The sequence below is a fragment of the Carex rostrata genome, chromosome 8 (genome assembly GCF_964058835.1).
Source record: "Carex rostrata chromosome 8, lpCarRost1.2, whole genome shotgun sequence".
NCBI lineage: Eukaryota > Viridiplantae > Streptophyta > Magnoliopsida > Poales > Cyperaceae > Carex > Carex rostrata.
Genome location: NC_135925.1, coordinates 11,951,628 through 11,972,536, shown reverse-complemented (window position 1 = coordinate 11,972,536; position 20,909 = coordinate 11,951,628). Strand labels below are relative to the sequence as shown.

The 20,909-nt window shown below is 35.4% G+C and overlaps 1 protein-coding gene across 1 annotated transcript in view; it reads right to left on the bottom strand.

The window, feature by feature from the left end:
• LOC144558547 (uncharacterized) overlaps positions 1-20,909 on the bottom strand; it is a 42,799-nt gene that overhangs the window by 1,170 nt on the left and 20,720 nt on the right. The window contains exons 3-4 of the mRNA XM_078307391.1: positions 19,185-20,588; positions 18,699-18,839 (exon numbers count right to left, since the gene is read on the bottom strand). Coding sequence (XP_078163517.1) covers positions 18,699-18,839; positions 19,185-20,588 — 1,545 coding nt within the window. The remainder of the gene's footprint in view (positions 1-18,698; positions 18,840-19,184; positions 20,589-20,909) is intronic.

Below are 20,909 nucleotides of genomic sequence, written 5' to 3'. Positions count from 1 at the left end.
CGAATGTTTTAAAATTTCACATGTAGATGCATCACACGTAAGGTAGACGGGTTTCAACGGTTCGGATTCGTTATTTGAAATCGATTTGATGAATTTTAGAGTTAAGCTCACCAAGACTTTGGTGAGCTTAAGAGCACCCTAGTTCTACTCCTTGGTATATATTAATTCTAGTAATATAGGTTTGAAAATAGAGTTTTATTATTTTCTAATGAACTAGAATCCCTGTTAGACGCATAATAATAATATTTTAATTGCATTAAAAACAAATTTCAGAAAATATACTTGAATTGTTGATCTTGTTTTCAAATAGCAATGAGTAATTGTTCCGTGATGATGTGATAATTGCTATTTATAATCTTGGTATGTATAAATCTCAGTAATATAGGATTGAAAATAGAGTTTTATTATTTTATAATGAACTAGAATCCCTTTTAAACGCATCATAATAATATTTTTATTGCATTTAAAACCAAATTTCAGAAAACATACTCGAATCATTGATCTTGTTTTTAAGTGGCAATGAGTAATTGTTCGCCATATTATAACACCTCGAGTTCATTTAAATACAAGATTAATATATGGAGATCAATGAACTAAGTTAATAACAACCAGTCATGGATTTTTTCTCCCATGTTGAACTTGCACTGAACAAATTCAAAAAATATCATATACATTGCTTGTGATATTGATCAAGATGAAAAGTTTACTTTTGTCATTTAAAATTGTGAAAATTAAATTTTTAATGCAATAAAAAGTGTTCTAATGGTGCGTCACTAAGGAATATAAATATTTTTTATTTATTATATTTAAGTTAGCACTCTGTTCATTGTACCAGAAGACATGATCAAATCTTTATTTTGTATGACATAATATGTGTGATAATTTTTTATATATTATCAAATTAGTTTAATTCATGTGTATTTATTTTAAAATATAGATGTATTTTATTTATCACTTAGATAGGCTATGTTTTATGTTGGGATAATTTAATATATACCACTCAAAAACTGTGAAGTTACATATTTATTATCCGAATTTTTGTAATTACATATTTATCATCTAAAAATCCAATAACTCACATATTTACCCAATATAACTTTAGCATATATCAAATATACCCAAAACATAGACTAATTATGTTTAATTTTCTTAAAACTATAATTAATCAAGGATTAACTTATCATCCTCTCTTTCATTCCTTAGAACCGTTCTCCTTTATATCAAATATAAAAGATTAAAAACAGATATTTCAAATTGAGTCTGTAACAAAATACAAATTCTCATTTGTTAACGGGTTGCGATATCAGCGTCGAATTCAGTATGAGTTATTTTGTTGAAAAAGTTGGAACGGTTACCTTGTTTTTAGACGATCAAACTTGAGTTGGAATCCTTAAATCCGAGTCTGTTGCCTCTTCTCTCTGAGTTTAAGCGGGAGAGATGAGATGAAGAGAGAGTTTAAACGAAAATAGGAAGTTACGTCAAAAAAGACGGAAGGAAAATCTGTGCACAAAAGAGGAATGGGCAGAGAAGAAGTGACTAAATAACTTATTAATTATATTTTATATAATCTTAAACTTAATTAATCTCATTTATAGATTAATTGGGTAAATATGTGAGTTATTAGATTTTTAGATGGTAAATATGTAATTATAGAAATTTAGATGATAAATACGTCATTTCACAGTTTTTGAGTGGGATATATGAAATTCTCCCTTTATGTTTGACAAAGTAACGATTAAAGAATTTTTCGAATAATCAAATTTATCATTTGATCAATGACTAAATGTATTTCAATATTGCAGCAAATTAATATGTGTATTCCACCTAAATAATAGAAAAAAACACATTTAAGATTTAAATATTTATAATTTGAAAATGATATCAATGAAGATAATCAATGAATATACAATATGATGAGTAACTAGGGTGTTCTTAAATTTATCAAGCTTCTTGGTGAACTCAAGTCTAAAATCTATCGAATATTCTTCAAATGTCGAATCTGAACTGTTGAAACTTGTTTATCTTACAAGTGATGCGTTTATATGTGAAAATTTTAAACATTTGAGTTAATTTAGTATGAAATCAAGTGGTCAAAATTAGAACGTTAATATATTAATTTTAATGCATTCATTTTTTGAATTTTTTAACCATTTGACTCTATGCAAAATTAATTTCAAAATAAAAAAAAAATTAATATGTAGACGCATCACTCATAAGGTAGACGGGTTTCAATGATTTAAATTCATCATTTGAAGCCGATATAATTGGTTTTAGACTTGAGTTTACCAAAGAATTTGATGAACTTAAGAACACCCTAGTTCTACTCCAATATGATCATATCATAGCATATGCTACAATAACTCGTGAAGTGAAAACCTTTTAAACCTCCAAAGCACAAATCCATTTCCTGATTAGCCGGTGTCAGTATAGGCTTAAGAACTCCCAAGAACAACATTTCATGTTTATTTATTTTAGTCATGGATCTTGAGCCTAAACAATTTATGATTCTCATGCCTAATAATGAAAAACAATATATTCCCATGCGCCAATCCCCTGGGCCCTGGCCATCAGAATATATACTTGGTCACAGGGATCAAAATATGTGTCGTACCATATCATGATCAAATCAGAATTTTACATACTGTGCTGATCAAATTCGGAAAGACGGTCACGGCACGTTAGTTATGCCGTGATCAAGTTATACTGTGACCACATGTGACTGGTTAAATTTAACTATTTTTTTTATAATTTAAGTTAGTTTATTCAAAATTCACTATTCAATCAAGATCTAACAATTCTAATCACATGTGAATTGCGTGACCACGTGATGTGTCGTTCTTTGCAGATCTTTCGCATGACAAGTTTATGAAAGATAATCACGTTATGCAAATTATCACAGCACGAGACACATAACCGGCATGTGTCGGGCCGTAATATATCCAATCACGGCGTGATTTTTTTACATTCCTGCTTGATCACCTGTAAAAATTTCAGTGAATATATATTATTTATCGGATATTCTATGAGGAATGTTTATCCTCTGCATTAACTCAAAATGGAATCTTTTGAGTTAATGAAACCTTAACCGTCTGATTTTAAATGGAGCCAATTCAGTTCCTACCTATAATATAGGAGATCCTTTAATATTAGTGCGGATCTAGTCTGCATAAATCTTAAAACAGATCGAATGGTCGAAATCCATTAACTCAAAAGATTCCTTTTTGAGATAATGCAGAGGATATGAATTCATTCCATGAGAGGCTGAAGATCTCAATTTGTTAATTAGGAAAAGGAGAGAGCTTCAATATGAAGCACCTTAAAAGGTCCTTAACAGTGTCCAATAATAAATTAGGAGTTCGTTTAATTAAGATCAGTTGTAGCTAGTTAGAGATAAGTCTTGAGATGTTGCGATTATTGTATTAATATATGTGGATTGGTTTACACAAACGATTCCGTGAGAAAGATGGAATATTTAAGAGAAGTGAAAAGTTAGAATTCTTTGTTTTGTTTTTCTTAGTGTTATGATTTATCAAACTTTCTCGAGAAGTTGGTGATATCGGTACTAGTTTAAATCTTATAGAATAATTAAAAAGAGTCGGTTCGAATCCCATAAATCTGCCTTTGTTTTTTATTTAGACCATTCGATGCTCTTTCTTCCAGAAATGAAGATGGGTAATCACTACTGTTGCACGATAACATAGTAACATTTGTCTCTTCTCCTTTTTATGATTTTATCAGTTTCCATACCAATTTTTTTTTTTTTAAAATACCATAATAAAAAAAAAACAAAATACTTCCGTTTTGGGGGAATTCCACATTTATCCAGGTCGTAGATTAGCTCTGTGGCCTCACTTTGTATGTTACAAGAATCCAAACACACCCCCTGCGGCCCATTAAGTGGGACCGTAGATTGGCTCTGCAGCCTGAATAAAAGGTGAAATTCCCTCAAAATGAAAGTGTTTTGGTTTTTTTTTTTATTACGGTATATAAAAAAAATTCGGGTTTCGATATGAATATCTTACAAATTAAATCGGCAAACAGTAAATCGAAAATGAGGTTTGATATGTAAATAAAAAATAATTGAAACTTATTAAATTTATTTCTGGTTCTTTCACCCACAAACACTATTATGTTGATTACAAGCTCAGTCTTATTTTCAAAAATTGGAGAAACTTTTATACCAAAATTGTTTTTTTTCAATTTAATATTTTATAGAAGTGACGAGTTTCAAGGCCCTCAAGACAAGTAGTCAAACCATCAAGTATTACATTCATTGGATTAACTAATAACTAATAACTCTTTTTCAAAAAAAAACTAATAACTATTAATTGTTGTCAAATTCAATCGAAAATTATTTTAATATTTTTCTAATAATTGTTTATAATTCTGTGATTATTTATGTCTTTCATTCTTTTAAAATGCGCTTAACTTAATTTAAGATATTGTTTCCAATACATATATTTTATTTCTAACGTGAAGCCCAAAATATAATTTTAATAATTGATAATTTTCGCACTTATGAAAACAAAACTAATAGTGGATAGCCACTTAATTACTTTACTTACTTTACTAGTATGATGCTCTTACGTTGCAATGGAAACATAGTATAAGAGAGCAAAAAATAATTCTCATACAAAATAACATATTATCATAAAAGAAAAAAACCAATGAAAAAAATAATTATTCAACAATAAAATTCGACCAACATATTCTCATACAAATGTAAAACGCATTTATTTAATGACATACCTATGAGCTTTCTTTTTACTAGTACATACTAGCTTTTTTTGTTATGTAGGTTAACGGAAAAACAAGAAGAAAAAAAAGTCATAAAAAAAGTTGTATAATTTACTGTTTTCAAACACATTTTATTGTCATAAGGGCTATTATTTTTTATTATGAGTAGAAGCCCTTAGGTTATTGTTATAAGGGTTATGTCCTCATCTTATAATTTATATACATTTGTATATATTATTAAAATAGAGAATAAAATCATGTTTATATGAAACTATTAAATAATAAATAACATTTTTATATGATATAAAAATGAGAAAGAAATAAAGCCATGATCAATCAATAAAAAAAATTTAAATGACATTTAAAAATGGAAAGCAATCAAGATCAAAAGAACACATACTAAATAGGATTGTGGCGAATAAGCACTTAAATAATTGAGATACTTAAATAATTGAGATTTTTGTATGTAGAAAAATATCAAAAAGATGTATAGAATAAAAAGAAGACATTATATTTAATTAGAGAACGGATATTAAATTTGAAAATTTATCTTTTAGTCATAATCATTGACAAATCAGAATATTTACATGTTTAATATAAAAATAAATATTTTGTTGACTGATGCTTCAAACAATTATATTAATTTAGAAAGTTTATAGTTAGTACTTTAGTAGGAGATGTTGCCGAAATTTTTATTAATACACAATTTTTTTATAAAATTACGCAATCTATTCACGTTTTCGCGGAAATTCAAAATTTGTCCCTTTCGGTGACTAAAAAACCGGACTAAGCCCCTCTTTCCGGTTATTTAGTCACCGGATCTAGAAATTGAGACCGGTGACTAAATTTTTTTTTTGTATTGAAATATTAGAAATGTTGAATATATTTTTTTGAAAATAGATGTAATACAATATAATTTGATTTATTAGAAAGATTGTGACAAATAACCCGGATCAATATTTTTCAGCCCGGATTTTTTGCGGCTGTAAGAAAAATTAATATATTTCTTTATGTGTTATTGGAAAAAAAATAAAAATGATTGAATTCTGAGTTATTGATCCCGGTTCAAAAGTCACTTCTAGGTAAATACAAAAAATATTGTCATCCTTCTAGTACATTAATTTCTAAAAAGTTGTATCTATTTAAAAAAAAATAAAAATCTTAAGTTATTTAATGATTGTTATTCAAAAAGAATTCTCAAAATAGATACAACTTTTAAAAAATTAAATGTACTAGAAGGATCACAACATTTTATGTATTACCTAGAAATGACTTTTGAATCGCGATCAATAACTCATATTCAAAGCATTTATTTTTTTTCAATAACACATAATGAAATATATTAATGTTTCTTATAGCTGTGAGTAGGACTGGAAAAAAAGCTCGTGGGTCGCTTGATATTTGCCCGTTATTCGATCGGTAACAGCTCGTTCGTTAGTGGATCAAGTTAAAATTAGCTCGCTCATTACATACTCGAGCCAGAATTAATGAGTTTGAGTTTGGCCTGGCTCGGCACGAGCCAGCTTAGTCGTTAACGAGCTATTTAATATACATAGTTTAATAGTTTAATCGGATCCGTTTACTTCAGATTGGGGATATTATGGTTTATGGATGTTATAGCCAATGTTATGGCAATTGCACTTTGGACCGTGTTTAAGTTGATTGGTAATTTTGTATGGAATATGTGTGAATTAATTATAAGCAATTAAGTTAATTTGTATGAATTTGTTTGATTTGGTATGCATGAATTTATTTATGTGAATATGTTTGTATGAATTTAGGATTTTGATATATTTGTATGTATGAATTTAGCTGTAAAGTTAATTTATAGTAGTTGATTTGCTTAATTATAATTGAATTAAGAGTATTCCTCGTTAATTAGTTATATAAATATTATTTTGTTTTAGCCATAATTGATAAGATGTGTTATGAAAATTTAAGATATAGTAGGAAAGAAAATATATAAATTTATAAATCTGCCAAGCTAGTAACGAGCTAGCTTGGCTCGCTCGGACAAGTCACGAGTCGATCTTGAGCAATAATTTTAGCTCGGAATCTAAAATTCAAACTCGCTCGCTCAGCTTGATACACCAACAAGCGAGTACGAGTGTGACCTAGCTCGCTCTTTAACAGCTCGTTGCCACCCCTAGCCGTGAAAAATTCGATCTGAAAATGTTGATCCGGGTTATTTGTTGCAGTATTTCTAATAAATCAAATTAGATTATATTTCATCTATTTTCAAATAAATATATTCAACATTTCTAATATTTCAATACAAAAATAATTTTTTTTTTTTCTGTTTTGTAAAAAAAAAATCGGTTACTAAATAACCAGATGAATTTATTGAAACCGGTTATTTAGTCACTGGTCTCAATGTCTGGATCCGGTGACTAAATAACTGGAAAGAGGGGCTTTGTCCGGTATTTAGTCATCGAAAGGGGCAGATTTCGAATTCCTTTGAAAAGTTGGGTAGATTTTGTAATTTTATAAAAATTGTGGGTATTAATAAAAATTTCGGGAGCTGTTGTTTACATATTCGGAACTGATGGAGAGGATATAGATTGAGCCGAAATAAAACCTACACGTGTTTAGCTCTTATTTATTACAACTCAAATCTATAAAATTTGTTGCTACAAAAATAAAAACTAAATATTTAATTTATTTTTGCATATTGTTCTGTTCAAGAGTTTATTCAGGTGTTGGTAACCTCTCGCAAGAGTTTATTCAGGCGTTCATCTAATTGTATTTGGGAATCGTGGGAATCGTGAAGAGGGATCCCCTCTCATTAAGTCCCGTGATTTTTATTAATACCAAGGTTCTAAATAGCGTTTATCGCATTATAGCGGGAAGCCTACAAAAAAAGTTATAGCAAAAGCTATGCTACATAGTATTTTTTATTTTTATAAAAATTATATCATATATTTGTACTAAATATCAACATTATCTAAGTCTCATAGAACAATAAATAATATCAAATTTATTAAAAAAAATATAATATTCATATTGAACCAATACAAAGTCCAAATTGCGACTCAAAATATCAATAATAATACTAATATCATAAACTATCAATCTTTTTCTATTCAAAATATATCCAGCATCATGACATAATCTATCTTTTTTCTATTTAAATTTAACCTAGACATCATGTCACAATTAACTATCTTAATATATTCAAAATATTCAAACTACTGTATAGTAAGTATCATTTTGTTACTTCAAGAAATATGATAATATATTCAATCTAAGCCTTTATTTAAAACCCATATAAATTGAAAAAAAAAGCTCATGTTGCATAGCGCATTGTAGCTTCCTTATTTTGATTTTGTTTGATGGATCTCTCATTAAATATTTAATACTTTAATATAAAGCTTAGTACGTCAATTGCAAAAAAAAATTACGGTTAAAATCTAAATGTTGCATAGCGGGCACTATTTGCGCTACACCCTATGCGCTATAGTGGACCGCTATTACTATAGCTTAGCGTTTAGGGTCCAAAAACACTATAGCGCGCTATTTAGAACATTGATTAATACCCTCCAACAAAATATGGCCTATGGATTGAAAAAAAATTCAAAAATGTATTAGCCACCTAGTGCTTGAGTCAGTTTTTTTCAGAGATCTTAATATTTTTATATAAAAATAAGAAATGAGAAATGTTCAATTTTATAACAAACATTCGTTTTGATATTTTTCTTAATGTTCAATTCAGTGCTAAAAATGAAAAATGTCAAGGCAATATCCCTGCACTGCAAAACCTCTTAGTAATAAATCTAACTTGAAAGCACTACAACAACAACAAAAAACATTTACTATCCCCCTATTATCATCGGATGCGCTTTCGCACAGATGGTGTATGTAATTAGGGGCAACGCTGTAAATACTTTGAACTTTTTATCGACTGTTCGATCTAACCAACTGATGGCGTTGATGGCCCCCCTCCTTTGTCATTGGTTAAATTTTAAGAACAGTTAGTATTGAGTGACTCTTCAACATCTGTTTGGCTAAACAGATAATGGCATTAAGGGGGGGTGACTTTTACTATCTGTTGTGTACATGATCCGTTGGTGGTGGATTGATCAATATTGACTGATATTCTTAGCGAACCAATGGTTATATTTTTGAGTGGCAGCAGTGGTAATTGGAACGTAGGCCATGCAGGTACATCAATTTAACTAATGGTGTTACTACTACAAAAAAACACATTTAATTACTATCGCTCATTTAATAATTATAATGAGATAATTATTTAATAACATACATAATCCCAGTGTTTTAAAATGCGGTTTTGTTCATGCATGCGGAAGGCCACTGCATATCGCATATGCGGATTTTCATGCAGATTTATATATGCGGATCAATTTTAAAATAAAAATTAACGTATATATATATATATATATATATATATATATATATATATATATATATATATATAGAGGTTGGCTAAGATCAAAGTGGTAGTTCCTGAGCTTTGGTGCTACCAATTCGTTTTTTAATTTTTAAAATTCAAAATGTCGATCCGAACCGTTCAAGTTGTTCTTCATATTAAATTGTGTTTGGAGACCAAATTTTATATTTTTCTGAATTTTTTTACTATTTATTAAGCTACTTTGAAAACAGCTGATCCAACGGTGGCTTCTGATTTTACTGTTTTGTTAAGCCACCGTTGGATCAGCGATTTTCAAAGGGGCTTAATAAATAGTAAAAAAATTCAGAAAAATGTAAAATTTGGTCTCCAAGTACAATTTAATATGGAGAACAACTTGAACGGTTCGGATCGACGTTTTGAACCTTGAAAATTGAAAAACGAATTGGTAGCACCAAAGCTTAGGAACTACCACTTTGATCTTAGCCAACCTCTATATATATATATATATATATATATATATATATATATATATATATATGGCAAAGGCTTCTATGGACATAAGGACCTATTTGTAAAATGAACATATTTTTATTTTCAAAATTCAAACAGTCGATCCGAACCGTTCATCTTATTCTCCATATTAATATGTGCTTGGAGACCAAATTTTATATTTTTCTGAATTTTTTTACTATTTATTAAGATGGGTACAAAAAATATCAAATTCAGACCATTGAATCCGCATGGAAAACTGCATGGCCGCATTTTTAATCCGCATGGCCGCATGGAAAATTCCGCATGACCGCATATTCGGACCGCATATGCGGCCGCATGGTCAAAACTGCATGGAAAACCGCATGGGCATTCTGAGCACGGCTGCCGACCGCATACGCATATGTGGCCCATGCGGCAGCATTTTAAAACACTGCATAATCCCAACTCAATAATATCTAATTAATTAATTAAGGATTAACTGGCTCTTGAAATTTTTATGTTATATTTATTTTAAAAAGAAAATTCATAACCAAGAATAACATATATATCACTAGCTAGCTTAATTAATTACTAGAAAATACTCATGAATATTTAAAACAGATCCAAGGACGAAGTTAAATTAAGTTCATAACTAAGAGTAACATAACTATATAAGAAAGTTAAATTAAAACAGATCAAATGAATGTACCTAGTGGTACTAATATATATTACCAAATTTACATTCAAAATTGATCCCAATATATATTACAACAAATTTACAATATATAGAACTAGTATAACTCCAAAATCCCTAGACAACAAATTTCACCACATTGCTCAAACATCACATTTAAAAACACTCATTCCCGATTGTCATAACCAGAAACATCCAGTATTGAAAAAGTCACTCTACAATATCAAAACAAGTGATCATTGTAGCAAAGTTTCTAAAATTTTTCAATTCCCCTTTACCAAACATGAGATACTGAATTACTCGTTTTACCAAGGTATCAAACCTCCAAAACTTAACCTCACCCATCTTGAGATTTCTTCTGTCAGATGCTTCAAATAGCGGGACTGGAACTATATTTTTTGCCATTCTTCATAATCATCATAACAAAACTGCAATAAATAGTTGATCAATTATAAACTAGCTAGATTAATTATCTTTATTTTAAAGAACAAATTAAAAATCAAGAGAAACTATGTATTTGGAAATAAAACTTACATAAAACCAATGTTGTACTACTGTAAGTTTTGTTAACTTTGGACAACTCTCTATGATTCAATTTTGCATTACTATCAAGTTTTCAAATTTGGGGTGTCTTTCCGGCAACTCCTGTAATAACAGTTCCTACACATGTTTTGAATAATTTTTATATATATATATATATATATATATATATATATATATATATATATATATATAGAGAGAGAGAGAGAGAGAGAGATGGGCTATGGTGCATTGCAATGCATGGGCACCCTTGTGCATTGGACCAAAAATCACCGATTCAAAGTCCAAATGACCGATCCAAACCGTTCATCTTGTTCTCCATATTAATATGTGCTTGGAGACCAAATTTTACATTTTTTGGAATTTTTTTACTATTTATTGAGCCACTTTGAAAATCTGAAAATATGGGTGAACAGTAAACAACAGTAAAAAATTCTGGACCACTGTATCAACAATTTTCAAAGTGGCTTAATAAATAGTAAAAAAATTCCAAAAAATGTAAAATTTGGTCTCCAAGCACATATTAATATGAAGAACAAGATGAACGGTTTGGATCGGTCATTTGGACTTTTAATCAGTGATTTATAGTCCAATGCACAAGGGTGCCCATGCATTGCAATGCACCATAGCCCATCTCTCTCTCTCTCTCTCTCTCTCTATATATATATAGAGAGAGAGAGAGTGACTAATGTGCATTCGATGTATTTGGGCCGAAATACAAATGGTCAAAATTCGACTTTTCAAAATCCAAACAGTTGATCCGAACTGTTCATCTTGTTCTCCATATTAATATGTGCTTGGAGACCAAATTTGACATTTTTCTGAATTTTTTACTATTTATTAAGTATTTTACAAAATTGTTGATCCAACAGTGTCTTAACAACCTGAATACCACACTCCATTTGAAAGTGTTTCGAGCACTCTAGTAATGTCTCCAGTTGGCAGGATAATAGAGCATTTAAAACCCTAAAACAACACTCTAATAAAAGGTGTTTGGGGCACTCAAGTAGTGTCTCCAGAAGACAAGATAATAGAGCATTTCCAACCCAATTACAACACTCCATTTGAAGATGGTTGGGGCACTCGAGTAGTGACTCCATATAACAAGATAATAGGGTATTTACAACCTAAATACCACACTCCAATTGAAGTTGTTTGGACCACTCTAGTAGAGTCTCCAGATGACAAGATAATAGGGGATTTGCAACCCTAATACAACACTCCAGTTGAAGGTGTTTGGAGCACTTTCGTAGTGTCTCCAGATGACAATATAATAGGGAATTTACAACGCAATTACAATACTCAAATTGAAGATGTTTGGAGCACTCGAGTAGTGTCTCCAGATGACAAGATAATAGGTTATTTCCAACTCTAATACGACACTCCAATTGAAGGTGTTTGCAGCACTCTAATAGTGACTCTATATAATATGATAATATGGCATTTACAACCCGAATACCACACTCCAATTGAAGGTATTTGGAGCACTCTAGTAATGTCTCAATATCACAAGATAATAGGGCATTTACAACCCTACTATGATAACCCAATTGAATGTGTTTTAAGCACTCGAGTAGTGTTTCCGGATGACAAGTTAATAGGGCATTTACTACCCTAAAACCACACTAGTAGTGACGGTGTTTGGAGCAATCTAGTAGTGGCTCTATATAGCAAGATAATTGGGCATTTGCAACCCTAATACAACACTCCAATTGAAGGTGGTTGGAGCACTCTAGTTTTGACTCTATATAGCAAGACAATAGAGCATTTACAACCCTAATACAACACTCCAATTGAAGGTATTTGGAGCACTCTAGTAATGACTTTATATAAAAAGATTATAGGACATTTACAACCCGAATACCACACTCCAATTGAAGGTGTTTGGACCACTCTAGTAGAGTCTCTACAATTCAAGATAATTGGGCATTTACAACCCTAACACTGCACACCAATTGAAGGTGTTTGGAGCACTCTAGTAGTGACCCTATATAGTAAGATAATAGAGCATTTACAACTCTAATACAACACTCCAATTGAAGGTATTTGGAGCACTCTAGTTGTGTCTACAGATGGCAAGATAATAGGGCATTTACAACCCGAATACGACACTCCATTCAAGGTGTTTGGAGCACTCTAGTAGTGTCTCCAGATGACAAGATAATAAGGCATTTACAACCCTATTACCGCACTCCAATTGAAGCTGTTTGGAGCACTCTAGTAGTGACTCCATATAACAAGAGAATAGGACATTTACAATTCGAATACCACACTCCAATTAAAGGTGTTTGACTACATGGCGCGATAATTGAGCATTTACAACTCCAATACACCACTCTAATTGAAGGTGTTTCGAGCACACTAGTAATGCCTCGAGATGGCAAGATAATAAGGCACTTACAACCCTAAAACAACAATCCAATTGAAGGTGTTTTGATTACTCAAGTAGTGTCTCCAGATGGCAAGATAATTTGGCATTTACAACCCTAATACAACACTCCAATTGAAGGTGTTTAGAGCACTCTTGTATGGACTATATATAGCAAGATAATAGGGCATTTACAACCCTAATACAACACACCAATTGAAGGTATTTGGAGCACTCTAGTAGTGTCTCTACATGGCAAGATAATTGGATATTTACAACCCTAATACAACACTCCAATTGAAGGTGTTTGGGGCACTCGAGTAGTGTCTCCAGATGACAAGATAATATGGCATTTATGTCCATAATACAACACTCTAACGGATGGTATTTGGAGCACTCTAGTAATGTCTCAATATCACAAGATAAATGGGCATTTACAACCCAAATACGACACTCCAATTAAAGGTGTTTGGAGCACTCTAGTAGTGTCGCTAGATGGCAAGATAATAGGATATTTACAACCCTAATACGACACTCCAATTGAAGATGTTTGGAGCACTCGAGTAGTGACTCTATATAACATGATAATAGGGCATTTACAACCCGAATACCACATTGCAATTTAAGGTGTTTGGAGCACTCTAGATGTGTTACTTCATTGCAAGATAATTGGGCATTTACAACCCTAATACAACACTCCACTTGAAGGTGTTTGGGGCACTCAAGTAGTGTCTCCAGATGACAAGATATACGACATTTACAACCCTATTACTGCACTCCAATTGAAGGTGTTTGGAGCACTGTAGTAATGACTATATATAACATTATTATAGGACATTTACAAGCTGAATACCACACTCTAATGGAAGGTGTTTGGAGTACTTTAGTAGTGTTTCTACAAGACGAGATAATTTAGCATTTACAACTCCATTACACCATTCTAAATGAAGGTGTTTGGAGCACACAAGTAATGCCTCGAGATGGCAACATAATAAGGCATTTACAACCCTAAAAGAACACTCCGATGGAAGGTGTTTGGATCACTCAAAATAGTGTCTCTAGATGGCATGATAATTGGGCATTTTCAACCCTAATACAACACTACAATTGAAGGTGTTTAGAGCACTCTCGTAGTGACTCTATATAACAAGATAATAGGTATTTACCACCCTAATACAACACACCATTTGAATCTCTAGATGACATGATAATAGGGCATTTACAGCCCTGTTATAACACCCCAATTGAAGGTGTTTCGAGTACTCTAGTAGTGACTTTAAATAACAAGATAATAAGGCATTTAAAACCCGAATACCACACTCCAATTGAAAGTGTTTCGAGCACTCTAGTAATGTCTCCAGATGATAGGATAATATATCATTTAAAACCCTAAAACAACACTCCAATTGAAGGTGTTTGGGGCACTCTAGTAGTGTCACACCCCGCGGTCACGGGACGCGGCAGTCTCCCGCCGTAAGCATACAACGCCGTGTATGCTTACAAGGCTATTCAATTTATACTTAACAATTCAAATCATAATAATATAAACCAAGTTTATATATACACAAATCAGAGTACACAGTCTGGTCAGAATTTCATACAACAAAAAGTATCTCATCCGGATACCAACCACGAGGCCTACCATACTACTATACAACAAAATGTACTAAGGTCATGAGATGGTAAGCTACTATGGCCTACTACTCGCGTGCCTCTCCAGGATCAGTCGCACCAGTACCTGTAAATTAACCGGGAGGGTGGGGGTGAGAATAAATTCCCAGTGCGAATTTGCCACATACGAATTATTGGACTTGAAATCAAACTCTATATTCAACAATGAAACCCAAACAATAACAATGCAAACCGATATATACGAAAACATAAATAACATAATGCCACTACTCGACAACAGTTAATCAACCTGAAACACAGTTTACGGAGTTTTCAATATGGATTTCAAAACACAACATATATTTTGGCTTAACTCGATTCCTAACTCAGTTCGTTAGGGCTGGTAGCAATTACAGATGTTCTTTCGAGCTGAACCGTTATCAAACCCACATCTGTAGGGTTACAAGCGCCTACAGATGGCCAACCAAGCTGGACCCTTTATCAGACACCCATCTGCAATTGCTGTTTGGCTTAACCATTTTCTAAGATCCAGTTACAAGTCACCAATACAGGTCAACTTGACAAATGCAATCACACGGAATCAAAGTTACATATACAGGTCCACTTTGCTAAATCTCAAGCAAATATATCAAAACCACACATACAGGTCAGCCTCGCACAATTCATTACACATGGTCAACGGATAGGTCACCGTCACCTTATCCAGCCACCTTAACAGGTCGGTCTGGCAAATCCATAACAGGTCAAACGCATAAGTCAGCAGCGTCACCCTATCCAGCCACCTAAACAGGTCGGTCTGGCAAATTCTAACAGGTCAAACGCATAAGTCAGCAGCGTCACCCTATCCAGCCACCTAAACAGGTCGGCCTGGCAAATTCATAAACACCGGTCAACGGATAGGTCACCGTTACCTTAACCAGCCACCTAAACAGGTCGGCCTGGCAGATTCATTCACAACAAGCACAATTAATAGAACTAAACAAATAATAACCATACCAACATGCCAATCAACCTTAACTAAAACAATTCAATCATTCTCATTTGTGCAAGAATCAATATGCAGTATGAATTCCAAAATATGCAACAATTAATCATTCAACATGACAAACGAATAAACAGTTTAATTCCTGAAAATAAAGTATCAAACAAGTCCAAGAATCCCGCACCTTAGTAAGACGAGCGTACCGCTTAGCTACGGATCGGGCGTCTCGAATTGCCTCGTTAAGTTTTGCTCGACCGAGCCTACACCTATATTATACGTATACTTGGTTTAATTCGGGTTCAGTGGTCTATACGTTTACTTAGGGTATGTACAGTCCCAAATCAATTCTTTTCGGTTCCTTCTTTCTTATTAAAAATCTCATATAACGGTGCACAAATGCATCTAGGCCCTCTAGCCATATACCATTTCACTTTGGTAATAATCAATCACCGTTTCACTACTTTGGTTCTCGGATCAATTCAATTTACCGATTGGTTAAACCCTAATTTGGTCAAAACCTCAAATTAACCGTTAAACGTTCTAAAAATTCACGATCAGGAGGCAACCCTACCGATTACAAGTCTAATTGGTCGGGTTAAACAAATCAAATCACGATTATGCCAACTTTCAATTTTGGCACGAAACCCTAGAAATCAGATTTCACAAATCGGAAGAAATCGGGAAAAAGATTGACAAATAAACAAGCAATGAGTGTAGAGGAACTAGTCCTCGAGCAATTCGAACACAAATCTCGAGTTTAAAACGAAAATATGAGAAATCGAGAAATCTGAGTTTTTCGAGAGAAATAAAAAGAGAAAGAAATACCAAATAGGAGAGTTAGGAGAGATCCACGGGCGTTTACTCGGTTCTGGTTTCGATTTCTCGCAACAATCAGGGGTTTGAGAGGAACGGGAAACTCTCTCGCTCTTTTTCTTCTCTCTTGGCAGAAATTTCACTTAAAATGGTAAAGGAATGAAGTGGGAGAGAGAGAGAGAGCAGGAATTATGCAAATAAGCCCTTGGAATCACCCAGTGCGGATCACTCACCCGCACTGGATCTGAGTGCGGACGCACTCGGCAGTTTGTAGGTCCTTCCAGCACTTTCCAGTGCAAAAATCGGTGTCGGTGCGGGTCCTCCACCCGCAGTGCGGGTCACTTCACCCGCACTCAGCACTTAGTCAGTTTTCAGTATGAATTTTAACACAGAAATCACCCGCAGTGCGGCTGGCTTCACCCGCAGTGCGGGTCACTTCACCCGCAGTGAGAACTTAGTAGATTTTTGACAGAATTTCAGAAAAAGTCCGAGCCCAGTGCGGACGCACTGACCCGCAGTGCGGGTGGCCTCACCCGCAGTGCGGGTGGCCTCACCCGCACTCAGTACTTAGCCAATTTCAGTTCAACACAGAAAATCATGAGTGCGGCCGCACCCACCCGCAGTGCGGGTGGCCTCACCCGCACTCACAGAAATTTCAAAGGCAATTTAAGGAAAACAGAAGTCAGTGCGGGTCAGTCACCCGCAGTCACCTACCAGTGCGGACGCAGTGAGCCTGTAAAGTCTCAAATTCTCGAAATTTCGACGCGGTTTCGATTCACACTTAACTTACTTAATTAGAGGAACCTAAATTAAGGTTTTAACTTTCATTTTGTTAGCACAATTAACTTGATTCTTGCTTTTAATTCATTTGAATTTAATTGTAAAAATTTCGTAACGTAACATTTCTCCCCCCCTTAGAATAAAGTTCAGTCCTCTGAACTAAATTGCGTACCTGAGTCGTTGAATAGTTCCGGATACTTCTGACGTATGCTTTCCTCATGTTCCCACGTCGCTTCCTTAGTCGAATGGCGTCCCCATTTGACCAGGACAAGCTTAATCGTCTTGCTCCGAAGTTGCTGTTCTTTACGGTCCAATATCTGCATTGGCTTCTCTTGATAGGACAAGTCATCTTGGACATGCAAGTCGGAGTGATTGATGCAATGAGATGGATCTCGTATGTATCGGCGCAATTGTGACACATGAAACACCGGATGAACCCGGTCCAATGCTGGTGGCAATGCAAGCTCATATGCCACCGGTCCCATTCGCCTCAAAATCTGAAACGGTCCAATGTATCTAGGACTCAACTTGCCGGATACGCCAAATCTGTGTACACCCCTGACGGGTGAAACTCGAAGCCACACGTGATCCCCTTCTTGAAACTCCAACAGTCTTCTGTGCACATCTGCATATTTCTTTTGTCGCTCTTGGGCCGACTTAAGCCGACTCAAAACGACTTTCGTCTTTTCGGCAATCTCTTCTAACATCTGAGGGCCGGTAGGTGAATATGTACCTGCGGGTCCCCACCACAACGGTGTGCGACACTGTTGACCTGTAAGTGCTTCTTGTGGTGACATTCCGATACTCGAATGGTAGCTATTGTTGTACGCAAACTCTACCAAGTACAAATGGTTGATCCAAGATTCTCGGAAACTTAAAGCACAGGATCGAAGCATGTCTTCCAATGTTTGTATTGTCCGCTCAGATTGACCATCGGTTTGCGGATGATGGGCTGTACTGAATCTTAATTTCGTGCCCATGGCTTCTTGAAAGCTTTCCCAAAAGTGAGATGTAAATCGAGGGTCTCGGTCGGAGACAATGTGTCTCGAACATCCGTGGTATTTAAACTGGTATTGCAAGAACAGATCGGCTAGCTCTTTTCCGGATGTCTCGATCCGGAGTGGAATGAAGTGTGCAATCTTCGTCAGCCGATCCACAATCACCCATATGGCATCATATCGTCCAACGGTCCTCGGAAATCCTGTCACGAAGTCCATAGTGATCGACTCAAATTTCCGCATGGGTATCTCCAGAGGTCTTAGCAGTCCCGCCCTCTTTCGTCTATCCGCTTTGACTTGCTGACAGATCTGACATTTCTCAACATAGCCTTGCACGTTCCTTTTCATCTTTGGCCACCAGAAGTGTCGCTTCAGATCCTGATACATCTTGACTTCACCAGGGTGAATGGTATACCCCGAGTCGTGTGCCTCTGACAGAATCAGATTCTTCAGTTCTGAGTCATTCAGAACGCATATGCGGTCATGAAACCACAGAATACCATCTTTGTGGAGTTGGAATGGCGAGTCTGCATTTGACTCGAAATGTTGTCGAAACTGCTGGCACTTTGGGTCCTCTTGTTGTGCTTCTCGAATCCGCTCGTGTAACTCTGGTCGAACCTCGACCGCGGCCAAGATAATCGAGGCAACTGTAGCTGTACCTGCACTATTACTATCTCCAATCAATCGAGATGAGGTTTCCAATGCAAACTCACGGGATGCACCTACGTGCAGATTCATTCTTCTCATTTCCTCGAGAAGATGTGTCTCGCTGGTGATAATCGATGCCAGATTGATCTGACTCTTCCTGCTCAGCGCATCAGCTACTACATTTGCCTTTCCTGCATGATACTGAATATCCAGATCATAGTCCTTCATCAGCTCCAACCATCTCCTCTGCCTCAAATTCAACTCCCGTTGAGTGAAAATATACTTCAAGCTTTGGTGATCCGTGAAAATATGACACCTCACTCCATACAGGTAATGTCGCCAAATCTTTAAGGCGAAGATTACTGCAGCCAGCTCCAAATCATGGGTCGGGTAATTCTGTTCGTGCGATCGCAACTGCCGAGAGGCATACGCTATAACATGGTCCTTCTGCATCAACACACATCCCAAACCAGATCCGGATGCATCAGTGTAGACCGTATACTCCTCGTCAGTAATAGGCATGGCAAGAACCGGTGCAGATACTAACCGATTCTTCAACGCCTCAAAGCTTTGATCTTGAGTGGCACCCCACTCGAACTTCACACCTTTGTGTAACAACTTCGTAAGGGGCGCAGCCAACTGCGAAAATCCAAGTACGAACCTTCTATAATATCCGGCTAGCCCCAGAAAACTGCGAATCTCCGTAACTGTTTCTGGTCTCTTCCAATCCGTCACTGCCCGAATCTTTTCTGCATCTACTGTCAACCCTTCACCTGATATCACGTGACCAAGGAATGCCACTTTCTCAAACCAGAACTCACACTTCGAAAACTTTGCGAATAATTGATGATCTCTCAATCTCTGCAACACCATCCGCAGATGTACCTCATGCTCTTCACGTGACCTTGAATACACCAGGATGTCATCGATGAACACCACCACAGTCGAATCCAACAGGTCATGAAACACTCGCTGCATCATATCCATGAATGCAGCCGGAGCGTTCGTTAGCCCGAACGGCATCACCAGATATTCGTAATGCCCATAGCGCGTTCGGAAGGCTGTCTTTTCCACATCGGTCGGACGTATTCTTAGCTGGTGGTACCCTGTTCTCAAATCTATCTTAGAGTAGATCGAAGATCCTTGCAGCTGATCAAACAAGTCATCGATTCGGGGTAACGGGTATCTATTCTTGACGGTCACCTTGTTCAATTCACGGTAGTCAATGCATAACCGCAAGGTACCATCTTTCTTCTTCACAAACAACACCGGAGCACCCCATGGAGATGTGCTCGGTCTAATAAACCCGCTTTCCAGCATCTCTTCTAATTGGGCCTTGAGTTCCTTCAATTCTGCAGGAGCCATACGATATGGACTCTTTGAAATTGGTGTCGTACCCGGTACCACTTCTATACCAAACTCCACTTCTCGTTCTGGTGGTAATCCGACAATTTCCTCCGGAAACACATCCACGAACTCCGACACCACTGGAATCGTATTCATCTCAGGAACTTCCGTATTAGTGTACACTATTGCTGCCAAATATGCAGTGCATCCTGAATCGATCAGATGCTTAACTTCCACAGCCGAAATGCATGGTAGTACCCCTCCAACTTTTCTACAGTTCATCATGCACGACATACTACCTTTTGCGGTTACAAAACAAATTCTCCGGTGCGGACAGTCGATCGTTGCGGCATGCCTCGTTAACCAATCCATCCCCAATAGAACGTCGTACCCCGTGATCTCCATAACCAACAGGTCTATCTCGAGATCCCTCCCATCAACTCTGACTTTTCGGTTTCGGCATATGGTTATTTTTCGGTCAGTCGAACCGAAAGGGGTTTGGACACTCAGGACTTGGTTATTGGTTTCAG